Source organism: Kryptolebias marmoratus, linkage group LG21 (genome assembly GCF_001649575.2).
Source record: "Kryptolebias marmoratus isolate JLee-2015 linkage group LG21, ASM164957v2, whole genome shotgun sequence".
Taxonomy (NCBI): domain Eukaryota; kingdom Metazoa; phylum Chordata; class Actinopteri; order Cyprinodontiformes; family Rivulidae; genus Kryptolebias; species Kryptolebias marmoratus.
In genome coordinates, this window is record NC_051450.1 from 20,070,279 (window position 1) to 20,090,821 (window position 20,543).

A 20,543-nucleotide genomic window follows, 5' to 3' on the forward strand; every position below is an offset into this window, starting at 1 on the left:
GTGAAGTACAGGTTGCATGCCTGACTTGTTCAAGGTGTGGAAAAAAGAAATATGCTGTTAACTTGTGAAAAACATGATCAGTGCGTGTGGCATGATTGTGACTTGCAATTAATCCAAGTGTTTAGCATGTGACAGTCACTCCTGACCTATGTGTGATGCTTTGTGAGCAGTGGGTATAAAAAGAGGCTCACAGCATGTTACCTGTATTATCAAGGCCAATATTGCTTGGTCCTGTTCCTCAGCTTCTATCATTTGCCAACACAGACCCAACACCCTCAATCATTGTTGCAGAATGGTGACAGTCGTCTTCTTCCTTTCTACAAAGCTACGGATCGATTCCTTTCTAATATACAGTTTATATGAGGAGTCTTGACCCTGATGTTGTGTACAAGTCACATGTGATGCATGCTTGCCACACATTGGGGTAGAAACTCAGTATACTTCTGGCCATACACATAGCAAGTGTGGAGTACTTGTGTAGTACTTTTGAGGGATGTGAATCATACAATGACCGTGTGTCACTCATGCATCTTATGTGCATTGCAAAGTCTGTACTAGTCATGCTCCTGACTTGGTTTAGACACATACAAGAAGCACAAGAAGCATCCATGCCCAGTCTGCAGCCTCCTACGGGGCTAAACACATGCAACTGCTGCACTAAATTCTATATTAAGTTGCTCAAATCTTTCTCTCTAACCCAGTGCTCCCAAATGTTTTTTGCATTATGGACCAGTTTTATACAGACAATTTTCCCATGACTAGTTGGCTATATGAAGTTCTTCAGTAAAGTTTGTTTTTTACTCATTTTTGCTGGGTTAGCTTGTAGGTTTGCTAGTATATACAGAAATAACTGCGACTGAGTCAAATGCAGAAAAGAGGGATGAACAGAAATGGTGATTTTTCAAAGTAAAATACCTTGCAGACCAGTGCATATAAAAATATTTATATGCAGCCAGTATCAAATGATTCAAGGACCGGTACCAGTGGTTTGGGACCCCATTAGCACTTATGACAGGATGTGAGTAAGCCTTAAGGAATCTCCATGACAATCAATTTGCACAAAGCATCAGTGGCAAGTGTCTCCAGAAAGTGACTTTATTATCTTCTGAAGTGAATCAGAAAGCTTTCCTATGCATTTCAACACAAATTTAAAGGTTGATGGTTAAATATTTTGTTCTTATAATGGTGTGCATACTGTAGCACACTATCAACACACAAAAATACACATGTAGATGCACACATCATTTAATCAGAATCAGCGTTTTTGTCCTACCTTGGGTCCTTTTGAATCGAATCGATGGAAGGTGAACGCTGCAGGCTCCCTTCAGGAGGCAAAGCTGGTCCAGACTTGCTGTAAGGAGATTCCACCACCGAAGGGCAGTACTGCAAGGTGCGGTATGGGTCCGCCACATACGGGTCTGACCCATATACATCTCCGCCTCCACTAGAAGTGTATCCCGGCCCCACTGTGGCATAGTTATTGGTCCCACCGCGGCTGTAGCTTCCTGTTCCTGTACCATGACTTCCTGTGCGCTGCAAGGGGGTGGAGTCGACACCAGGGGAGGAAGGTGCTAGGACAGGAAAGTAGGGACAGAGGACATAACTTAGGTCACGGACCTGGTTATGAACACGCAAGATGAGGTCTACAGAGGAGAGCAAAGGAGGGAAAAGAAGGAGAGGAAGACAAGTACAAGAAAGGAGAGGAAATGCAAAGAGGCAAACACAGAAACGAACAGGTTATGAAAAAAATAACTCCATATGGACAGAAAGAGGATTAAAAGAGAGAAACATATTTAAAATGTAGTTTGAATATAAGAACATAATCTACCACCAGATGTGCTGATATTTCTACAGCATATTGGCGACAGAATGTGATTTCTCAAAAGTGTGCTGTAAAGAAACAAAAGTTTGTTAATTATTATTGGAGCAATCTCGTCATCATCATAAGAAAAAAAGAAAGTTCTCAAAGATTTCTCCAACAAAGTGAAGTGCAATAAAACGTTTGTTTCAACACCTAAATGACTCATCAGCCTGTCGTCACGAGGCAATAAAAATGATGACATTACCCAGAATGTTATTTGTGGAGAGTGCTTCTATAATTCCCTTTGGAGTTATTTTAAAACCAAATGGGAGTTAGTTTGAGGGTAGCAGCAGCCTGCACAGGCATGTTAGCCATCTACCTTCCCTACATCGGGATGGATTGATGATATATAAAGACGATAATGTGAGTCTAGTGGCCTCTCTGGTTGTAAAAAAAACAGAAGGAAACAGACTATGTGAAGGGGTAAATCCAGTTCCTCATTAGGACCAAGTTATATGCAGACTTAAACCCTCTCATGTAAAACCACTATAAACCCGTTCTTCAGGAAAAGATAACTCACAGGCCTGAAATCAATATGTGGCCATGTGATTAGCACTTTTAACAGACCAATGGGTCTCCTCTTGCAAACAGAGTGGACCTTTAAAGTAAGTCTTCTTGAGAAACTGCACACAGTCTTAACATACACAGATACATGTCAGGAAAAAACGATTTTTAAAATATGAAAGGACTGTGGGTTGTGTCTATGTAGGCGTGCTCCAAGGTTGAGTGTCTCATCATTATGTGACCGACAAACTTGCTCTTTAGCGCTGTCTTGAGAGCTGGCATTTACTTGACCTTCACAGCGCTCTTATCACTCTCTTTTTCACCTTTCTCTCTCTTGCACACTCTCACATACACATCTGACCTGACTCATCTGTATGATACATGAGGATGAGAACACCCCCTTACGGAAATTCTTATCTTTTGCAGACAAGAAACCTTTTGGATGATTTAAGTATTTTGGCTTAAATTCATACCTGACTTTCAAATCAGATTAATAAAAAATTAAAAAGATAATAGTGTGTTCTTATATAAATGCCTCGTATTGAATTAAAGGCCTGGCATTCCTCGAAGGAATGCATATTGTTTGCTGCTTTCATGTCAGTTTCAAACCAAAGTCAACTTATAATGAGAAGAGACAGAATTATAGCTGTTTTGGTCAAACATTGTGAATAATGGTATACAAAATTTCATGCATTAGTTTGTGACCAGTCTCAGCTCCTACCACACCAATTTTAGCCCAATATCTGTAAAATGGTTATTGACATTCTTGTGTTTGCTAAAGTGGATTTTTTTTGTGGTAGCCATCTTGGATTGGGTTGACTCTAAATGTTAATGAGAGTTAGATGGACATTCAAAGATTACTTCCTGAGAGTTTTATTAAATCTGTCCAGTGGTTTATAGGAAATTTTGTGAGCAGACAGATAGTGTTGATGCCCACAGTTAATGCTAAAGTTTTACAGAAAAATATTGTGCAATAAGTAGAGCTTAAAATATGTGTTGGTGATAAATCTCAGCTACCAACACACTACGTTTTAGCTTAATATCTGTAAGTTAATCAGGTGTAGATGTATGCTAAATAATTATTTTCTGAGTTTCATTAAAATTAAAAAAGTTAATCAGAATCAGAAATGCTTTATTAATACCTGGAAGGAAATTCTAATTGATAAAAAAAGATGACAATTATTAGAAATATAGAACAAGACAAAGCAAATAATTCAAACACATCCTCACACACAACAGAACGAAAATGAGCACAGTGACAGTGCATATGGTGAGGTGTCTGGTGATATGGCAGGCGGTCTCCACACAGAGGAGTCAAGCAGGGGGTGGAAGAGCAGTGACCTCCTTAATGGCAAAGTTTAAACACAGAAACAGCTGAGAAATAAAGAACAGAGTAGTTTGGAGGAGAAAAAAAATAAAAACCCTCAACAGTAGGGGGGAGGAAAGAGGAAGGTAATGGAGCAGAGTTATTCCCATCAGAAGCAAATCTCTGACTTCTCTATACTCTTTAAATAGTGTCAGCGGTGAGTCTGTCCTTCTCAACGTCTCATTAGGAGCCAAGGCTTTAGGCGAACTCTACCAGTTTCAGTGTGCAGTCACTGAGAGACATGACACCCAAATTGGACAAACCCTTGAGCAAAATATGGGGTGAATGAAGAGCGAAAGAAGGAAAAACACACAAAAAAGTGGACCATCTGTGCTGTGACCAGTGAAAATGAATGTTCTTGGCTACAAGCTGAAAATAGAAAAAAGAAGAAAAAAAAAGCAGAAGATCTGGAGAGACTGTCATCTCCCAATCTTTGTTCTAATTTACTGTTTTAGGCCTTTTTGAGTTTTTGTTTGTATTTTTACTATTATTTTGGTTTCACATGTTGTTTATGTGGCCTCTTTATGCACTTATTTCTCTCCTTCACTCAGTGATTTGACTCATTTCTCCTTACTTTCAATAAATAGTGTATGCCTTTCAGCCTCAGACAAAGATGTATTCTGACTAATGACAAAACATTTACTTTACTTTTACTAGACTGCATGTTCACATTGGATAAAATTATTAAGCAGCTCATGAATTTCCATTGTTATGCTGCTGATACCGAACTATATTTATCCTTGAAGCCTGATGAGTCCAATCAGTTACTTAGATTACAAGCTTGTCTTAGAGACATAAAAACCTGGATGACACTTAATTTAATGCTTTTAAACTCAATCCTGCAGCCTTTCACTCACTCTGGATGACATTAACTTGGCTTCCAGTACTAATGTAAGGATAAGCTGCGTCAGGATCTGAGGGTCTTTGGGTTTGTTTTTGTTTATCGTTTCTTTAATTCTGTTATTTGGTTCCTGTGTTTAGTTTTGGCGTCTTGTTCCCTGTGCCCTTTGTGTTCCCTGTAATCATTCACCTTTCAGTACCTGCTCAGTACCTGTCAGCCTGCCTCGCCCACCCACACCTGTCCCTCGTTTATAATCAGTCACCTGTGTCCACTTTCAAATCATCCTCTGCCTTTAAAACTGCTTCATCTTCTTCACTTCCATGTGCCGTCTCGCCTCCTCGTCTTCCTGCAATCCTGGTTTTGCAAGAGTTTATTATTTAGTTTTAGTTGCTGCCTTGTCAGCATTTGTTTTCCTTTTTTTGCTAATGAATCAGTTTTACTTTGAGTTCCCCGTGTACTGCCTGCATTTGTCCTACCATCCATCGAACCTGACAAGCTGCTTTAATTTTGAGAAGGATTTGTCTTTTAACCCCCACATTAAAAAATGTAACCAGGTCCATGTTCCTCTATGTAGTATTACTAAAATTAGAAACATCCTGGTTCAAAATGATGCAGAAAAACAGCTATATGAGTTGGTAAATTCTAAGCTTGACGACTGTAATTCTTTATTAGCAGGATGTCTGAAAAAACTCTTGTAAAAGTTTTCAGTTGATCCAAATGCTGCTGCCAGTTTCAGATGAGAGTTAGAATGAGATTTTAAAATGTTTTGGTGTATTTAAAGTCCAAATGTCACATCTGCAACCCAATATTAGCCACAGAGGAACACCAATGCATCAGCAATGTATAAATTCAAACACAACAAAACTATTCCATGTATAATATCTGTGTGCTTGGTGATTCTTTATAAGTTATTTTTGTTCTTTAGTGGAGAGTCACCTGGTTCAGTTGTTTTCAGCTGGAAGAACTGCAGAGAGTCTTGTTTTTTATTATCACAATCTAAAGCTTTGTATTTAGTTTTTAGGTGAAATTTAGGTCTAATTGGGTGTTTGGATTTTTGGAGGACTATTTTTGCTTGGTCCTTTAGTATCAAGTGTAGTAAAACACTTTTGTTAGAAGGAGCGGTTGCATCTATAATAAATTTTCCTGCAAACTCACTTTGCTGCTTAAACATATCATGATATGGGCTGTGTGTGTGTATACCAACAGACACAAACAACACTAACGCCTGACGCTCTGGCAGCGTGAAATTGTGTTTGAGAATAAATAAAAAAGGCAGGTCTGTCTTTGTATTCCCTCGCTTGGGCATAGAGTAAACAAATCCTGGCTGTGCTCCTGCTGGCAGATTAGCGACGGAAAGGGAAACTCTATTAGTCATTTGACACAGTGATACCTCTGCAATTAGCCAGTCAGCTGAGGGGCTGCCTCGCTTAGAGCAGGGCAGACTTTCTTTTTTTTTTTTTTCTGTGGCCGGCTGCAACTGTGGAGCTCTTGCGGAAAGTAAGATATGGAGGGAGGGAGGAAAAAAGGATGAATAAAAATGAAAAAGAAAACTAATAGGGGATCAAGCCAATGCCAAAAGCTTTTCAAGTCTTCTCTTTCTTTCATCCCTCCTTCCATTACTTTCAATCGCACTCTATCACTGTCATTCTTTCATCACATCCTTCACGTTCTCTTTTATCTTTCTGTAGCACTCCTTGTCTTTACCTCCACCCATTTTTCCTTCTTCCACACAGCTCTTTGGAAACTTGTCCTTCTGAAATAAAGCTCTCCTTCATTTGCTTTTTGTCTGTCATTCTCTCTCCATCACCAATTCATTTCATCTTCCTCTCTTCCTGCCTTCACTTTCTTCCCTCCTCTATTGTGGCTGTAGTAGACTATGTGATCTGAGCTGAGGACATGTCCTTCCTCTCGACACGCTTCAGAGCTCAGCACGATTACACAAAACCCCTCAGCACAGTTTATGTCTCCTTCACATACACTCGCATCAATACTAGACCGCACAAACATGAACTAAGTATGTAAGTGATTGACATGTACTGTATATGCACATCTTTTTCTTATGCTTTGGGATCATTTAACAACATGTGCACACAGAGTCTCTCCAGAGTAGCCACGGATGAAGTGTACTTGCCAAATCTAACACACACACTGTTTGGATGCGTAGGAGATTAGTTTTTCCTTCTGTTTATCCCTGGGAGAGCCTTCAGGCCAACACGAGGCTCTCAGTGTTCCTGAGCTGGAAGCATCGGAGAGTCCACATGCACAAACATGTGCACGGGCATAAATACGCCGCTCCCTTGCACTTTTAGTAACATTTTGTAAGATCTTTTTGGAAGCTGTAGGACACTTGTTTTTATAAGTAAATGTGCCATGTGTTTCTCAGACTATACCACTTGGCCACAGCAGGGGGCTGGAGGCCAGGGATCGCTGCCAAGTGCTCATGCTGTGCAGAGACAATGGTAAAAGTCCTAGAAGATGATTTATTTCAATTAAAGATTCGTCTAACCTGCCAATATAGAAATGCTAATTAGTCTTGAGTGTCTGGACACGTTTATGTCTGGACGGACCTTAGAAGTGGTTGCTCACTTGTTCTCAGACTGAGCAGTAAGTATATAATTCTCAAAGATCAGTGCAGTTTGTAACATGTATTTAACATCAAATATTTACTGCCTCCTGAGAGCAGGTGGTATTTGCAATTCCAAAATAAAAGAAAGAAGTTCAGCAATTGGCTTGCTTTTTGTCTACACAAAAAAGCAGACTTGTCAAAAAAGTATTTTTAACTGTCTGTTCTATTGTTTAGTGTCAGACATTGTTGTAGCTACAGATAAATTGTCTTTAAAAAATATGTAAAATCCATTTATATTCAGTTATACTGTTATATTCAGAATAAAATAATGTTTTGTTTGTAATAGCTTCAACAGAAAGGGATTCCAAACCATTCAGAGAATAAGAAACAGAATTACAAGTAATCATTTCTTGGAATAACTAGAAGCACTCGAAAATGTAGGATCCAAATTGTGAAGCAGATCACCCCCAACATTTCCTGAAAATTTCATCAAAATCTGTTCAGTAGGTTTTAAGTAATCTTGAGAGACACTACTGAAAACATAACCTTGGTGGAGGTAATTATTACAGAAAGCCCTCCTGACACACAAACACCCCTCCACACAGCCCCGTTCCCCATTCTGCAGCCACTCGGAGGATAAAACTTGGCGTTTTGCTGCCTTCTGACACAAACAGTGGTTCAGGAGGTGCTCACGCTTTCAGAACCTGATGGCTATGTTTTTACTGGCATATAACCTAAGCTATTTGTTTTGTGAATATATGAGGTAGAAACAGAAGAGACTTTGGGCACCTTTCTGTTGCTAAGCTGGAGCAGAAAGCACACAATGGTGAATTGGGGATATCTAAAATACTAAGCAGCCAATATCAACGTCCCTTTGGACTTAATGAGGAAGCAGTTATATGCTGATCTGTCAAGTAAGTCAGATGTGCTGCGCTCATAATTAGGCTTTATGGCGCCTCAGCAAAACTCACAATAATGAACATTTAAACCACTACATTGTAATCATCTGGATTCAATGTGAACTCGGAGTGCAGTATTCCATAAATTATAGTTTATCTTTTTGAAAACAGACTGCTGCACTAAAATTCCACCTGACATTCCAAAACTGCCTTTGATTTCTGACTCTTTCCTTGGTCTTTCTTGTTTCCACCCTCAATTATACTGAGATTACAAAGCAACTTTCAATAGAGAGTTGGCTGCAGTATGACAGTGTGGGAATTTAACAAGTTCAGCAGTTTTCTAAACAGAGTAAAAATCACATTAGAAGCATGCACAAATTCCCACCTCTGTCTTTATTGGTGCTCAAAAGACAGCAGGTTCATTAACAGAGCAGCTAGATCAGAAGCCAAGCAGAAATTGATCCCAGCAAAACAAACCTAATCTAACCTGGCGACGCGGAGAGCCTGGTGAGGGACGCATTAAAGCCACCGGGGAGAAGCTTGAGCCAAATTGGTCTAAGAATGCTGCAGTGGGTGTATGAAAGACTCATTTAAAAATACTGACCAATTTAACAACAAACTTGTGATGACTGGTACAAAAACTTCATATACAGGACATACTGAGAATACAAATAAAATCCCTATTTGCACCTTTATAATGAAAATCTCATCTGCAGTCTAATCTATTTGTCTAAATGTTTGCTGATCTTGTGAGACCACTCAAAGAATGTGTTAAGAAGGAGACTCAGCTACTATCACACAGTATCTGTGTTGGCTCAGTATCTGTAATTTCAATTTTAAATACCACTGTGTCAAAATGGCTGTGTGCAGCAACATAAAAAATAATTTAAAAATCCAGGCCAAAAATCTATTTCTGTGTGTTCCAACTTCAATAACTACTTACTAGTTATAGTTACGATAATTTTGACTGCTGAGGTTAAACATTCTGAGTGCTACCTTTGCAGAGAGACTAAGCTTTTTCGTGCAGTCCAAAGGATTTAAGAACAGCTTCTAATTTAATTTGGGTATGGGTATTTGGTCTTTTTCCAGGTGTTTTAGATATTTCTGGGGGGTGCTGCTAAGGGGTTAAAGTCAATAAGAATTGTGATATAATAAATCAAAGATATGACACTCTTTTGAAAATGTATTTGAATCTAAATTCAGATAAAATGTGTATGTACGCTATAAACATTTCCTATAATGCACAACATTTTAAATACATGCATACAGGACGCATAAAATTAACAGAATATTCTTTGTTTTTATATCTCTGTCAACTAAAAGGGTTTTGAGAAGTTTGCAAACACAGAAGTTCATGCAACCGTGATTAATATATAAACCAGGCATGATGGACATGTACCCGTTGAAAATAAGCTTCTCATTCATCTTCATTCATTTTAGAAATCTGTCATTTTCTCTGCGAGTAGGAGCTCTGAACTTTTCCCACCTCCCGGACAGATGTGAGGTGAGATGCAGTCATTTTTGTTTTACTCCTCTCTTGGGCTTGTTTTTCCCTCTCTTTCATCTCTCTTCTCCAAAACCCCTTTCTTCTGTCCCCCTCATTAGGATGTTAGATCTCATTAAAGAAGGAAAAACAGACGATTTAAAGGGAAAAGCACATTGGTTTAATGGGCAGATAAAAAAGCTTTCCTCATATTTCTCTCACCTTCTTCACAGTCACACTGGTAAAGGGCTGCAGACTCAAGCAAAAATCATCAAACATGGTAACACACATACACACACAAACACACAAGCTTACACTAATGTAAGAGAGTTGATCTCTTGTCCTGGGAGTTGCATTAATCGTTGCTTCAAACGCATATAAAGGTTGCTGGGGAGTGAGATTTCAAATATTTTGCAGTCTTTTACAAATCACTGTGTCCATCACCTTTTTAAAGATAAATCAGTGGGCAGATCTGGAGCATAATGAAAGGCAGAAGCTGCAATATGTCAGAACAAAAAGACAAATCTAAACACTTGTGTTTATGCACATAAATACAGACATTAAATGGAAAATATATACATATATCTAAACAAACTCTTTCATTTTTGTGCTGAATATGGCTTCACTAACATTCAAAATAATGTCTGTGTGTGTGTGTGTTTGGTCTGCAGTAATAGCAATATATCTCATGAACCACTGGACAGATGTTAATGAAACTCTCAAAATGTAATCATTGGGTGTACATTTACAACTGATTAGCTTTTGGAGTCAACCTAATTCAACATGGACCCCACAGCTAATAAATATTAGCCACACGTTTTGTTTTGACTGTCTTAGTTCTTAGTTATTGTTGAAGAATTTGCATTTTGTCTCTATTAGAGAAAATGGTCTTAAAATATATAACCTTTCTTACCGACAGCAGTAGCTCAACCTTGTTATTATAGGCATGTGATAAACAGCAGTGCCACCGAAGCAACTCATTCTCACTGTCGCATCCGGAGCTACGTGCACGCCTAATGTGGAGCTATTAAAAAGAAAAAAGAACCACATTCATTCAAAGCTGAGTCTATTCCCTATGGTCAGATTCATTAATACAAGCCAAGATAGCTTTCAGGACATAAAGAAGGGATTTACAAAGACAATGTATGAACAAAGGTAGGAGAAATGAGAGAATAGGTAGAAAACAATTACTTGAGGTCAGACAAAATGACAGAGATAGAATGTGGGTAAAAAGAATTATGCAAAAAAAGAGAAAGAAAATCATCAAAAGCAGTAGCTGAGTTGATAAACCCATTATGTAAATATAAAACACAACACTTAATGTAAAAGCAGAAAGGAAAGCATAGTAAAACACACTGCATTTTTCTGAAAAAGAATTGGTCATTCTGAAATGCGTGTGAGTCATCTGACTGTATGTGTGCAGCAGAGACACTGTGGCCAAGCAGGAATAATCGCTTAAAATAGGCCACATTAACCTGCAGTCCTCTGGGGCTCTGCCCCGCTTTTATACAAGAATAAAAAACACCACACACTGCTGCCTACACTCAAGCATGACGTGCATGCTTCAAAATAATGTCACCGACACACGCTCAAAGTACAAAAAGTATATTCTGCACTGATTTGTGTGTTTGCTGACTCGATAAGAGAAGACAATCAGGGTAGGGAAACAACAGCCAACAATAATTAATAAGGATGTTTTGTGCATGTAAAAAAAGATATTTGGTAAGATATGTAAAAAAAAAGATTTTCCTCAGCTGTACTGCACTTAGATTGCAGTGGACTAAGAGATAACTATCTGAAATACAAGTTTTGTTTATTTTTTCAGCTAAACTACTGAGTTTTTTGGTCAATCTGTTGCTAATTTGCTACATAAATGTTTTATGCCCTTGTGTCAATCTATGAATGAGTCTGCTCAATTAACCTGTCACCATTTGACAGAACTGGCTGTCAAAGTTTTCAAAAGACAAGCTCCACCTAATAATCCTGATAACACCAAGTTTTAGTTTTTTACCTGGTATGTCATTCGGCTGTTACCGTTGGTGACAAATTACCCTCAAAATATCTTGAAATGTTTACAATAGTTTTCAGTCTCTTCATTAGTTGGAGGGTCTCGCTGTTGTGTCACCGAAATTTTCAACATATTCACAACAACTGAGAAACAACTTTTCTTTCAGACTAGACACAGAGTCCTCGTGGGCATCTGGAACCCATCTTAAACCCTTTTTTAACCCTTTAGTTCCTGTAATTGTAGAACATTAGTGCTGTATTTTTGTTTGGTGATATGCATGCAAACAAATTTTACCAAAAGTTTGTGCAAATCTGTTCTTCAGTGTGACTCCATGTGTAAATGTGCATATTTCGTCACATTTCTGTCTCCAACTAGTCCCCAACAATTGCAGCCTTGTGAGATACTGCCTTTATGGCTTATTTTGATGATTTTTATTTTCAGTTTCAATGAATGAATGAAATAACAATTAGAGTCAAAGTAACCACTCCTTTTGTATTAAGCAGTTCAGTTAAGTGAAGTGATGATGCCCAAAGCTCTAAATGAATGCAAAACGCTTCAGCTGCCTGCTTTATTTTAACTGGTCCTAAACACTGTGCACCACATATAAAACCACTGACTTAAACTGGTAATTTTTGACGCTGTATACCCGCACGAATGTCTTGCTTCCCTTTCCAGCAAAAGAATGACTTATAGCATTAATTACATTGATCCATGCCAGCTTAATGAACCAATAATGTGAGCTTGCCATTGCCAAGAAAAGGCACTGTGACATAATTAATGACTTACCGCTCACTATGTCAGCACAACCCTTATCAGTTCATTACGAGCCATCACTCAGTGCATTATGAATCCTTATTAGACAGTCTCTTTTTTTTTTACTGCACATACGATTCACATGACTTTTCAACTTGGCACATTAGGACCAAGCCTTAATTTTATGGCACAGTGAGTTAAAAGTGCAGTTCATCTTTGGTCTTCTGATTTACCACTTTTAGTTACATGAGCCAAAAAAAATCACATCAAATGAGGTGTATAAAATTTATGCTTCTGTACTCTGAAGGGGAATTTAGTTCCAACAACAAGAAAATTTATTAAGACGCTCTATCATTGAAAAATGCAATAAAAAACCTCAAGCACTGCATGCAGTTTAATCTGGAGACTATTGATTTTTTTTTTTTTTAGCTGCAGCGCAAATTTTCTTAGTGAGTTATTTTTACTCCTATCAATTGAGCGTACATACTGAACAAGCCAAATTATGTATAACATTGGATTTTCTGTGTGCATTTGTTTGATCTATAAAATCCATTTCTGCCTGCTATAACAATGCTGTTGTGTTACAGCAGAAGATGTTAATAGTACTTAAATCCCATAAAATTATGAGTAAGACCTAATTATCTGCCTCTAAAATATTCTTCAAAAGCTAAGCACTGTGCTTAAAGGAAATTCTCACTCCTTTTAAGTGAGCCAAACTGCCACTCTTCAGTGGCATATTTACTGTCATTATTCTGACCCAAATGCTAATGATAGCTATTAAGTCTAGGCTGACTAATGACACTGAAGAAGCTGTGAATGTAGCGTGACCAACTTGGGTGTTTTTATGTTGGTATGATACCATAATGGGATTAACATGGCATACCTAAACCCACATTGAGATAAGCTCATTGAGGCCCTATTAAAAATACATTGCTGGCAACAACAGAGTAGCAGAGAGAGCAGTAAAATGACTATGTGTTTGATAGAAACTGTGCTCAACTCTGCTTCACTGCTAAAAAAAAATAATAATTCACACGTTTGAACTTCTCAGTAGCAGATAATTTGGTAAAACTACATTGTATGATCCTTACATTTTTTTCTGTTCTTAGGTGGAGTTCCAAGAATTACTTGGGACTGACTATTAAAAGACTTTAATGGAACCAGAAAAAAACAAACTCATCTCACTATTTTTTTCCACTTATGGTTGCACTTTTTACTACAAACTTGGTTCCTCCACCAGAGGCCTGGGAGCATGAGGGTTCTGCACAGTATCCTAGCTGTTCCTAGAACTTGGGACTCTTGTGGAAAGATCTCTGAAGCTGTTCCTGGGTTTCGCTGGAGCCACTCTCCTTATTTTTCATATGCATGACAGCTGGACTGTCACTTTTGCATTTTAGGGCACAAAGTTTTTCAGAACTTGATTTATATTTGTGCAAAATTATTTGCTAGTGCTCATTACATTTTAATATGAGGGAAAAAATATTCTGAAAATGGTTTAGGTTGTAGGAATGATTCTTCTGTTATATTTGTGCTGAAGAGCATACACCTGCATGGATTTAGAGGCACAGCGATTACCCACCAACAAGAAAGAAGTGCTATCAATTAAAAGCAAATGAAAATTAATTAACTATGACTAAATCAGTCACATTCATTTTTAACTTGAAATATTTAACACAAAAAACTGTAATACACATTTTTTGTTTCAGAAAATATCTACATACTTTAGTATTGTAATGTCTTTAGAACATAATAGTAATAATATTGGAAAGCTGCGTATAACTCATCAGATACAGTAAGTGTCTTACCTGTGTTGTTGCGGTAGGGGCCTGTTTCTGGTCCCTGGCTCTGACTTAGGCTCCTCATGGGGCCCTTGTTGTGGTAGACACGTTCTTCATAGATAGGATCTATATGGTGCTCTGGGGACCCCAAGGGTCGAAGGGCCTCTTGACTGTGCTGACTACTGTAGGAGCCACGAGAGCCTGAAAAAAAAAATAAAGCAAAGATAAATAATAAGGTTTGATAAGACAGGCAGAATAAGAGCGATAAGACAAAGTAAAAACGCAACGATGAGTTGTGGAAGAGGAGGTCAGAAAAAGGAATTACATGAGTAAATTGTACAACAGGAAGGAAAGGGACAGAAAGAAAGAAAGATCACAATCATAGAGGATGCAAACAGTAAAAGCAAGAAAAGACAGAAGCTTTCCTGGATATGAATTAAAAATAACCACATATATATGAGAGAGCAGATGGGAAAGAGACATGACGGAAATGAGAACAAAAACCTGAGGAGAAGATGAGTAAAGATAATGATGTTGATGGACAACGACGGAAAAAACAAAAACAAGAGCAACAACACAGATAACAACAAGCCTACATGATTGACTTGTTTGTGGACTTGTCCATTTTCACCTTGCACTTTTGCTTTGCTGATGCGGACAGCTAAGGGTGACAGCATGTGTGTTTCTGTGCGAGCACGTCTGTCTCTGAGGGTGTTTTTGTGATTTGTGGGGCAAGGAGTGAGTTAGAGTGGCGCTAAATCAGAAGCACGCACGCACACAAAAAGAAGACAGTAAAACAGAGACATACACAATGACAAATGAGATGGGAAGAAATACACAGCGATCGAGGGAGACAGAAATAAAGAGAATGATGCGTCTGTATTTCATTTTTTTAATCTCCATGGAACACATTGCTTTTTGTCAGCTGTAAAATAATGAGATGCAGTGTCCCCCCCGCTTGCTCCGTGTTTGGCAGGAATCCCACAGACACAGGGCAAGGGAAGAATTGACAGCAAGCATTTGTTCATAACACAGTAGAACAAATGCAAGACAGGCGCCTTTCTCTGGAAAACAAAAAATAAATAATAAAATTAGGAAACGATAGAAAAAGGGCCATGCTCAGGGAATATAAAGACAAGTCAGGAGGGCTTAGCTGACATGGCAGGAGATAAAATGAGAACACACAAACACACACAGACACATAGAAAAGCTATGAATGACTGAAAGAAAGAATGCTTGTCCAGTGGAAATAATGTCTTATCATATCATATTAGTTCTCAGTGGATTGCAAAGCGAGTGCTTCGGATTTTCCACAAGATGAAGAGGCAACGCTTCAAGAATCAAACCTCCGTGTAAAGAAAAGCACTCAGACTATCAAACCATATCAGAAATCAATGCGCACAAGGCACTGTGTCATCTCAGCTGGATTAGGTATATAGACAAGTTTGTAGGCACATAATTGTTGCAACTGTGTTGTATTTCTGATTAAACCTTTAAATTATTAAGTAAAATTAACTAAAACCTGTATTTTATGTGTAATGATCACAAAATTGGCTGTAGCTCTAAACAGTCTGTGCAGTAAAGTGAAACAAGCAGCTTGAAATTTAAACAAAAACCAACCTGTATTATCAAGATGTATCAAACAGTCTGTATATTATTATCACTCTGAAGGTTTGCAACAGAACAACTGTTTCATACAAGGATTTCCCATTTCAGAGTAAAGTTAACTGCAGGGTCTGTTAACCTTCAAAAGATACTAAAGGTAAGGCTATATCTTTTTTTTTTTATTTGCACTTTACTGACCAGCAGTGGCCTCGCAGAGAGCAAACACAAAAACAATCAACTCAGGAATCAAACTGTGGGAGCAAAGAAAAACAATATTTAATGTAAAGGAAAGAGAAGTAATAATATTCAGAATATGCATAAAGTTGTGCTAAGTAGTCATGAACCCACCCGGTAATGCAGTGACTCATCCCAACTCTTTCGTATCCTTCCATGCCTTTAATCTTTGAGTCAGTTTTATTGTGTTATTCATTTAGTTTGTGCCTCACAAAAGCCTGGTTGTGGAAGTTTTGGCCTCTTTCTTTCAAAAGAATAAAAAAGTGAACAATCTGAAGAGTGCGGAGAAAAAAAAATATATAAAGATTTCCTTCCATTCTGTTTCGCTCAGTAAAATATTTAAAAAAGGAAACATCTAAAAGCCAACTGTGGTGTCTCATTGCCTCACAGTCCTGTTTGTGTTGGTAAATGGAGAAAATTTGTTTCCTGCATAGTGAGAGATTTAAAAAAAACATCTTGGTTTATTCATGAAATAAGTCTGTGCTTATTAACTCAAGTTTGGATGCAAAACAATACTATGTAGTACAATTATTTTGAAGCAGATAAGTAAAAATAAGCATATTTACATAACACCTATTCTCCAAGCAAAGCAGTGTCTAATAATCTAATTTTGACCATGTGTCAGTGTTTGTGGCCCTGAAGTTTAAACAGCACACTTTTGCAAATATAAAAAAAACTATGGATCATAGAGACACTGAAAAAAAAGTATTATGTGGTCTTTTTTGTTTTTTATGCCGCTCAACATCCCTGTAGAGTCAGTCTTGTAAAGCTGCTCAGTAATTCTCAAAAATGAAATCCAAGGTCTTTTTTTTTTTTTTCTGAAACTGTCACTTATTTGTAGAAATAAAAATGTTTAAACAGTAGTATCTAAAAAGGATTTATGGTTGGTAAGATTTTGGAGAAACAAAGATTACAATAAATTAAAAGTAAATGCAGTCTTGCATTTGTTTTTAATTATCTTTAAGTGGTCTTTTTCAACCACAAAGAGATAATCCCTAGTTCAAATTTGAAACAACAAACCAGCAAAACAAATGAAACTTCAGACCTTTTTTCATTCGTTTGTGTTTCATTCTTTAAAATTAAAGAAAATACTTCAAGAAAATTAAAGAATGGTATATTTGAGCTTACAATTTGGACCACTGATTGGCTCACAAGAAAGACAGAAATCCCACTGTTATAATCAAGAAGTCAAAGAAAAGAACTTTTTAAAGACTTTTTAAAATCTTGAGCTTCAAGGTTTCAATCACAAACCTTAAATACCATCCCATGACACTGCTGTGGACCATAATCCATCCCTAAAAAGATTAATCTTCAGGTTATTCTTAAACCAAATCAGTTCAGAAGAGACACGACTGAATACCATTACCTAACCAGTGCAACTCCTAAAGCACATAAAGCAATGAAAAAGCAAAAAAACAAAAATCCTCTGTTTTCTGCTATTGTTAATTCTAAGATATGCAGTTCACAAACATATTAGGAAGATCTTTAAAAGAATAAATTAAAATATTTTGAAGAATCATTTTGATAACAAGTGACTCCTTTGGTTTATTTCTCACATTATTCCTGTTTTTTAAAATGTAAAGAGCTCTTTTTTTTTTTATTTGAGGATTTTTTTAACAACCACAGAAAACTACATATGGAACTGCATGAATATATAAACTCCCACCTGCCAGACTGCCCGGCCGCTGCAGAGTAGCTGTTGCGTAGAGCTCGTGTGAGATCTTGTACTGGTCTGAGGCGTGATGAGCTGCCAGGCGTTTGGGAGACAGAGTGGCATAGCTTCCTATGCCAGAACTCATCTGCAAAGACATTTTTGTTTACCACTTTGTTCATTTTTCCCTTTAAATTGGTATAAACAAGCTCATTAAAAGCAAATACACTTTCATTCATAAAATACATAACACATATGCATGCCTACATCTATAAATAAATCCCTATATTGGGGAATAAGCTGCATTTCTCAATGAGCTTGATATATAATAATTAGTTTAGCATTTCTTTGTTCAAGAAGGTAACAGCAGAAAGCATAAAAGATTTCTGCATGCAAATGGACTTTTGAATTGTCTGGCAGATGGCAGCAACTGCAAAGACGAGTGAAGGAGGACTCATTATAGATCTGGACATAAATCAATAATATAAATGTTTGAGCCAACAGTTTTACTGGCCTGGTTGACAGTCTCGTTTAGTTTGTTTTGATGTTTAACTAAGAGGTTACTATACCAGGATGTAATATTAAAAGGTTAAAACTCTCCCAGTTAACAACCCATTAGCCGTGGTCAGCATATGTTTGCTGGTATTAAAGCTTTTTAATTTCCACACCAGAAAGAGTTGTTGTCTTGCCTTCTTGTAGATGTAATCTGCATGACATTGGAAATCCAGTGTATTAAAAATGATTAACCTGTTCCACTTGTTGATGTTTTAGAGTGAATGGTCTGACTTTAGGCTCTGCACAGCCAACCTCCACTTTCCCTCCCAGACACAGCTTTTTAGTTGTAGACTGATTTCTTTGTTATCGATGTAACCGCTGAGGTGGAGGATATTCCAGTTTAAGTGTTTTAGATAAAAAATGTATCTACTAGCAACTTAACAGTTTATGTTTTAATTCTTGTTCTGTATAGTCAAAAGGAAAACTTTAACAAATGTGAAAAAGTGTAAACATTGTCCAAGCTTCGATGGTAAAAATGTTTCTTTCTTCCTTTCTTTTTGAGAAAAGCCTCTGAAAATCATAACTAAACAAAACAAACAAACAAAAGTTGTATAATACACTATCAGAATATATATTATGTAAGAATTCAACAAAGTAAACTGAAAAAACAAGTTTGAAACAAGGTCCTGAATAAACAACATCTATCGTTATAGTGACAATTTCAAACAAAACAGTCTTAATCAATGACAATAAAAATGTGACCAGTTTAAAAACAAAAAGAAATGTTACAGGGTAACCTTGTCCATAAACTACAAGTAAACATTTCAGCAGAATACAGACATGAATGTCACAAGTACTACCAGACAGTTGTGCAAATAAAATGTTTGCTGTTTGAATGCAGACCTATTTATGAGGAAAGTCAACATCAAGTGATGTTGCAACAAATTAAAATAAATATAATCTTGATAACTACAGATATTTTTAACTGTACATCTAAATGTCTTGGGGAAAACCCAGTACCTGATGAAGGGGTGATGATGATGAAGCGGTCCCTCCTCCTGAGGCTGTAGAGTTGGGCGGGGACGCCACCCTCAGGGGGGACCCCCCTCCTGCTGTTGTCACAGCAACTGTAGTACTGGATAACAAAAAAAAGACGCATACATGAGTCAGTATCAACACCAATACACCAGTTTTACCATCAGAATCCCAGCGTGTGAAGTTTATACCTGTATGACTTGGCCAGTCGATTAGTAGAAGACTGTTTGCTGGGAGAGGAGGAGGAGGAAGAGGAAGGCAGGCGTTGACCAGTAGAGTGCCCTGGAGCGTCGGAGGCTGAGCCCAGGCGTTGATGTTTACTGGGGGAACCAGACCCCGAGCCTCCCCCTGCAGACAGAGGGGAGCTGACACGCTGGGCGGGTAAAGTTGAGCTGGAGTAGTAGATTCCTTCGCAACAAGGAGGAGAAGTAATTCAATAAATGTGGAATAACAAAACTAGTGAGAGAGTAGATTTACAGCAAAAGCTTTGAAAAACAGCTGATTACAGTGAATTATGTGTCAAAAACAAACAAAAAAAATAGCTGACTCAGCATTTAGGGCAAAACACAACATGAGAATGAGGACCTTTTGTCAAATAAAGTATGTCCTCTCTGTATATTAACCGAGGGTCACTAATTTCAGATCGATCATAAATAATAAGCATGGAACATGATTACCTGATCCTGCCCCAGTTTGTGACTGTTGCTGTTGGGCCGCACGACTGGATGTCACCTGAGGGATAAAAGGAGACGGATAGCAAGTTAGACACGAAATGTCCAAAAACAAAAAAAAGAAATGGGTTTAATGAGCAACTGATGGGGATGAAAGAATTTAGGAAGAAGGCTAAAGATAAAAAGTAGTGACCATAAAAATCTATATGCCTGCTGAGATCAGTAAAACTTTTTTAGGACTTTAAAATTAACCAAAAGGAGCTAAAGATTAAATTTTCCCACAAGAGCAATTGAAACACTCATACAAGAAGACTTTGAACTTCCCTGATGTGAACTGGAAGAAAAAAATGTCAAAAATCCTTGTTATACCACTTTCTCAAAGTAAAACAAACACATTTAAATCCCTAGGAGGAGTTCGACCAAATGCGGAGCCCATAAAAGGCCAAAATGGGGTAAAAATCCAACCTTTCAGGCAAAATGGCCGACTTCCTGTTTGGTGTAGCGCATGGGTGCAAGAGGGTTTTCTGTGCGCCTTGGGGAGTTCTACAACTGTCCAAATTTTCGTGGTTGTACGATAAACTAAGGCCAATGTGGAGGGTATTTTGAAAGTTTCCAGGGGGCGCTGTGGAGCCATTTTCGTTGCGATTTTTTTGACGACCTTAAAATACGTAAATTTTTCACCGCCCCGACGCATCCGCCAAATTCTGTGACTTTTTGAATATGTTAAGGCCTCCAAATAGCCATTTTATTTTGGGTACAAATAATAATAATAATAATTAAAGCTGCAAGCAGC

At 37.7% G+C, this 20,543-nt stretch overlaps 1 protein-coding gene across 2 annotated transcripts in view; it reads right to left on the bottom strand.

Annotated features, from left to right (window-relative positions):
* Positions 1 to 20,543, bottom strand: part of ctnnd2a (catenin (cadherin-associated protein), delta 2a) — a 275,301-nt gene that overhangs the window by 124,956 nt on the left and 129,802 nt on the right. For both annotated transcript variants that reach the window (XM_037973227.1, XM_017429866.3), the window contains 6 exons: positions 19,757 to 19,811; positions 19,271 to 19,487; positions 19,065 to 19,179; positions 17,565 to 17,697; positions 14,087 to 14,260; positions 1,274 to 1,643 (listed from right to left, as the gene is read on the bottom strand). In XM_037973227.1, coding sequence (XP_037829155.1) covers positions 1,274 to 1,643; positions 14,087 to 14,260; positions 17,565 to 17,697; positions 19,065 to 19,179; positions 19,271 to 19,487; positions 19,757 to 19,811 — 1,064 coding nt within the window. The remainder of the gene's footprint in view (positions 1 to 1,273; positions 1,644 to 14,086; positions 14,261 to 17,564; positions 17,698 to 19,064; positions 19,180 to 19,270; positions 19,488 to 19,756; positions 19,812 to 20,543) is intronic.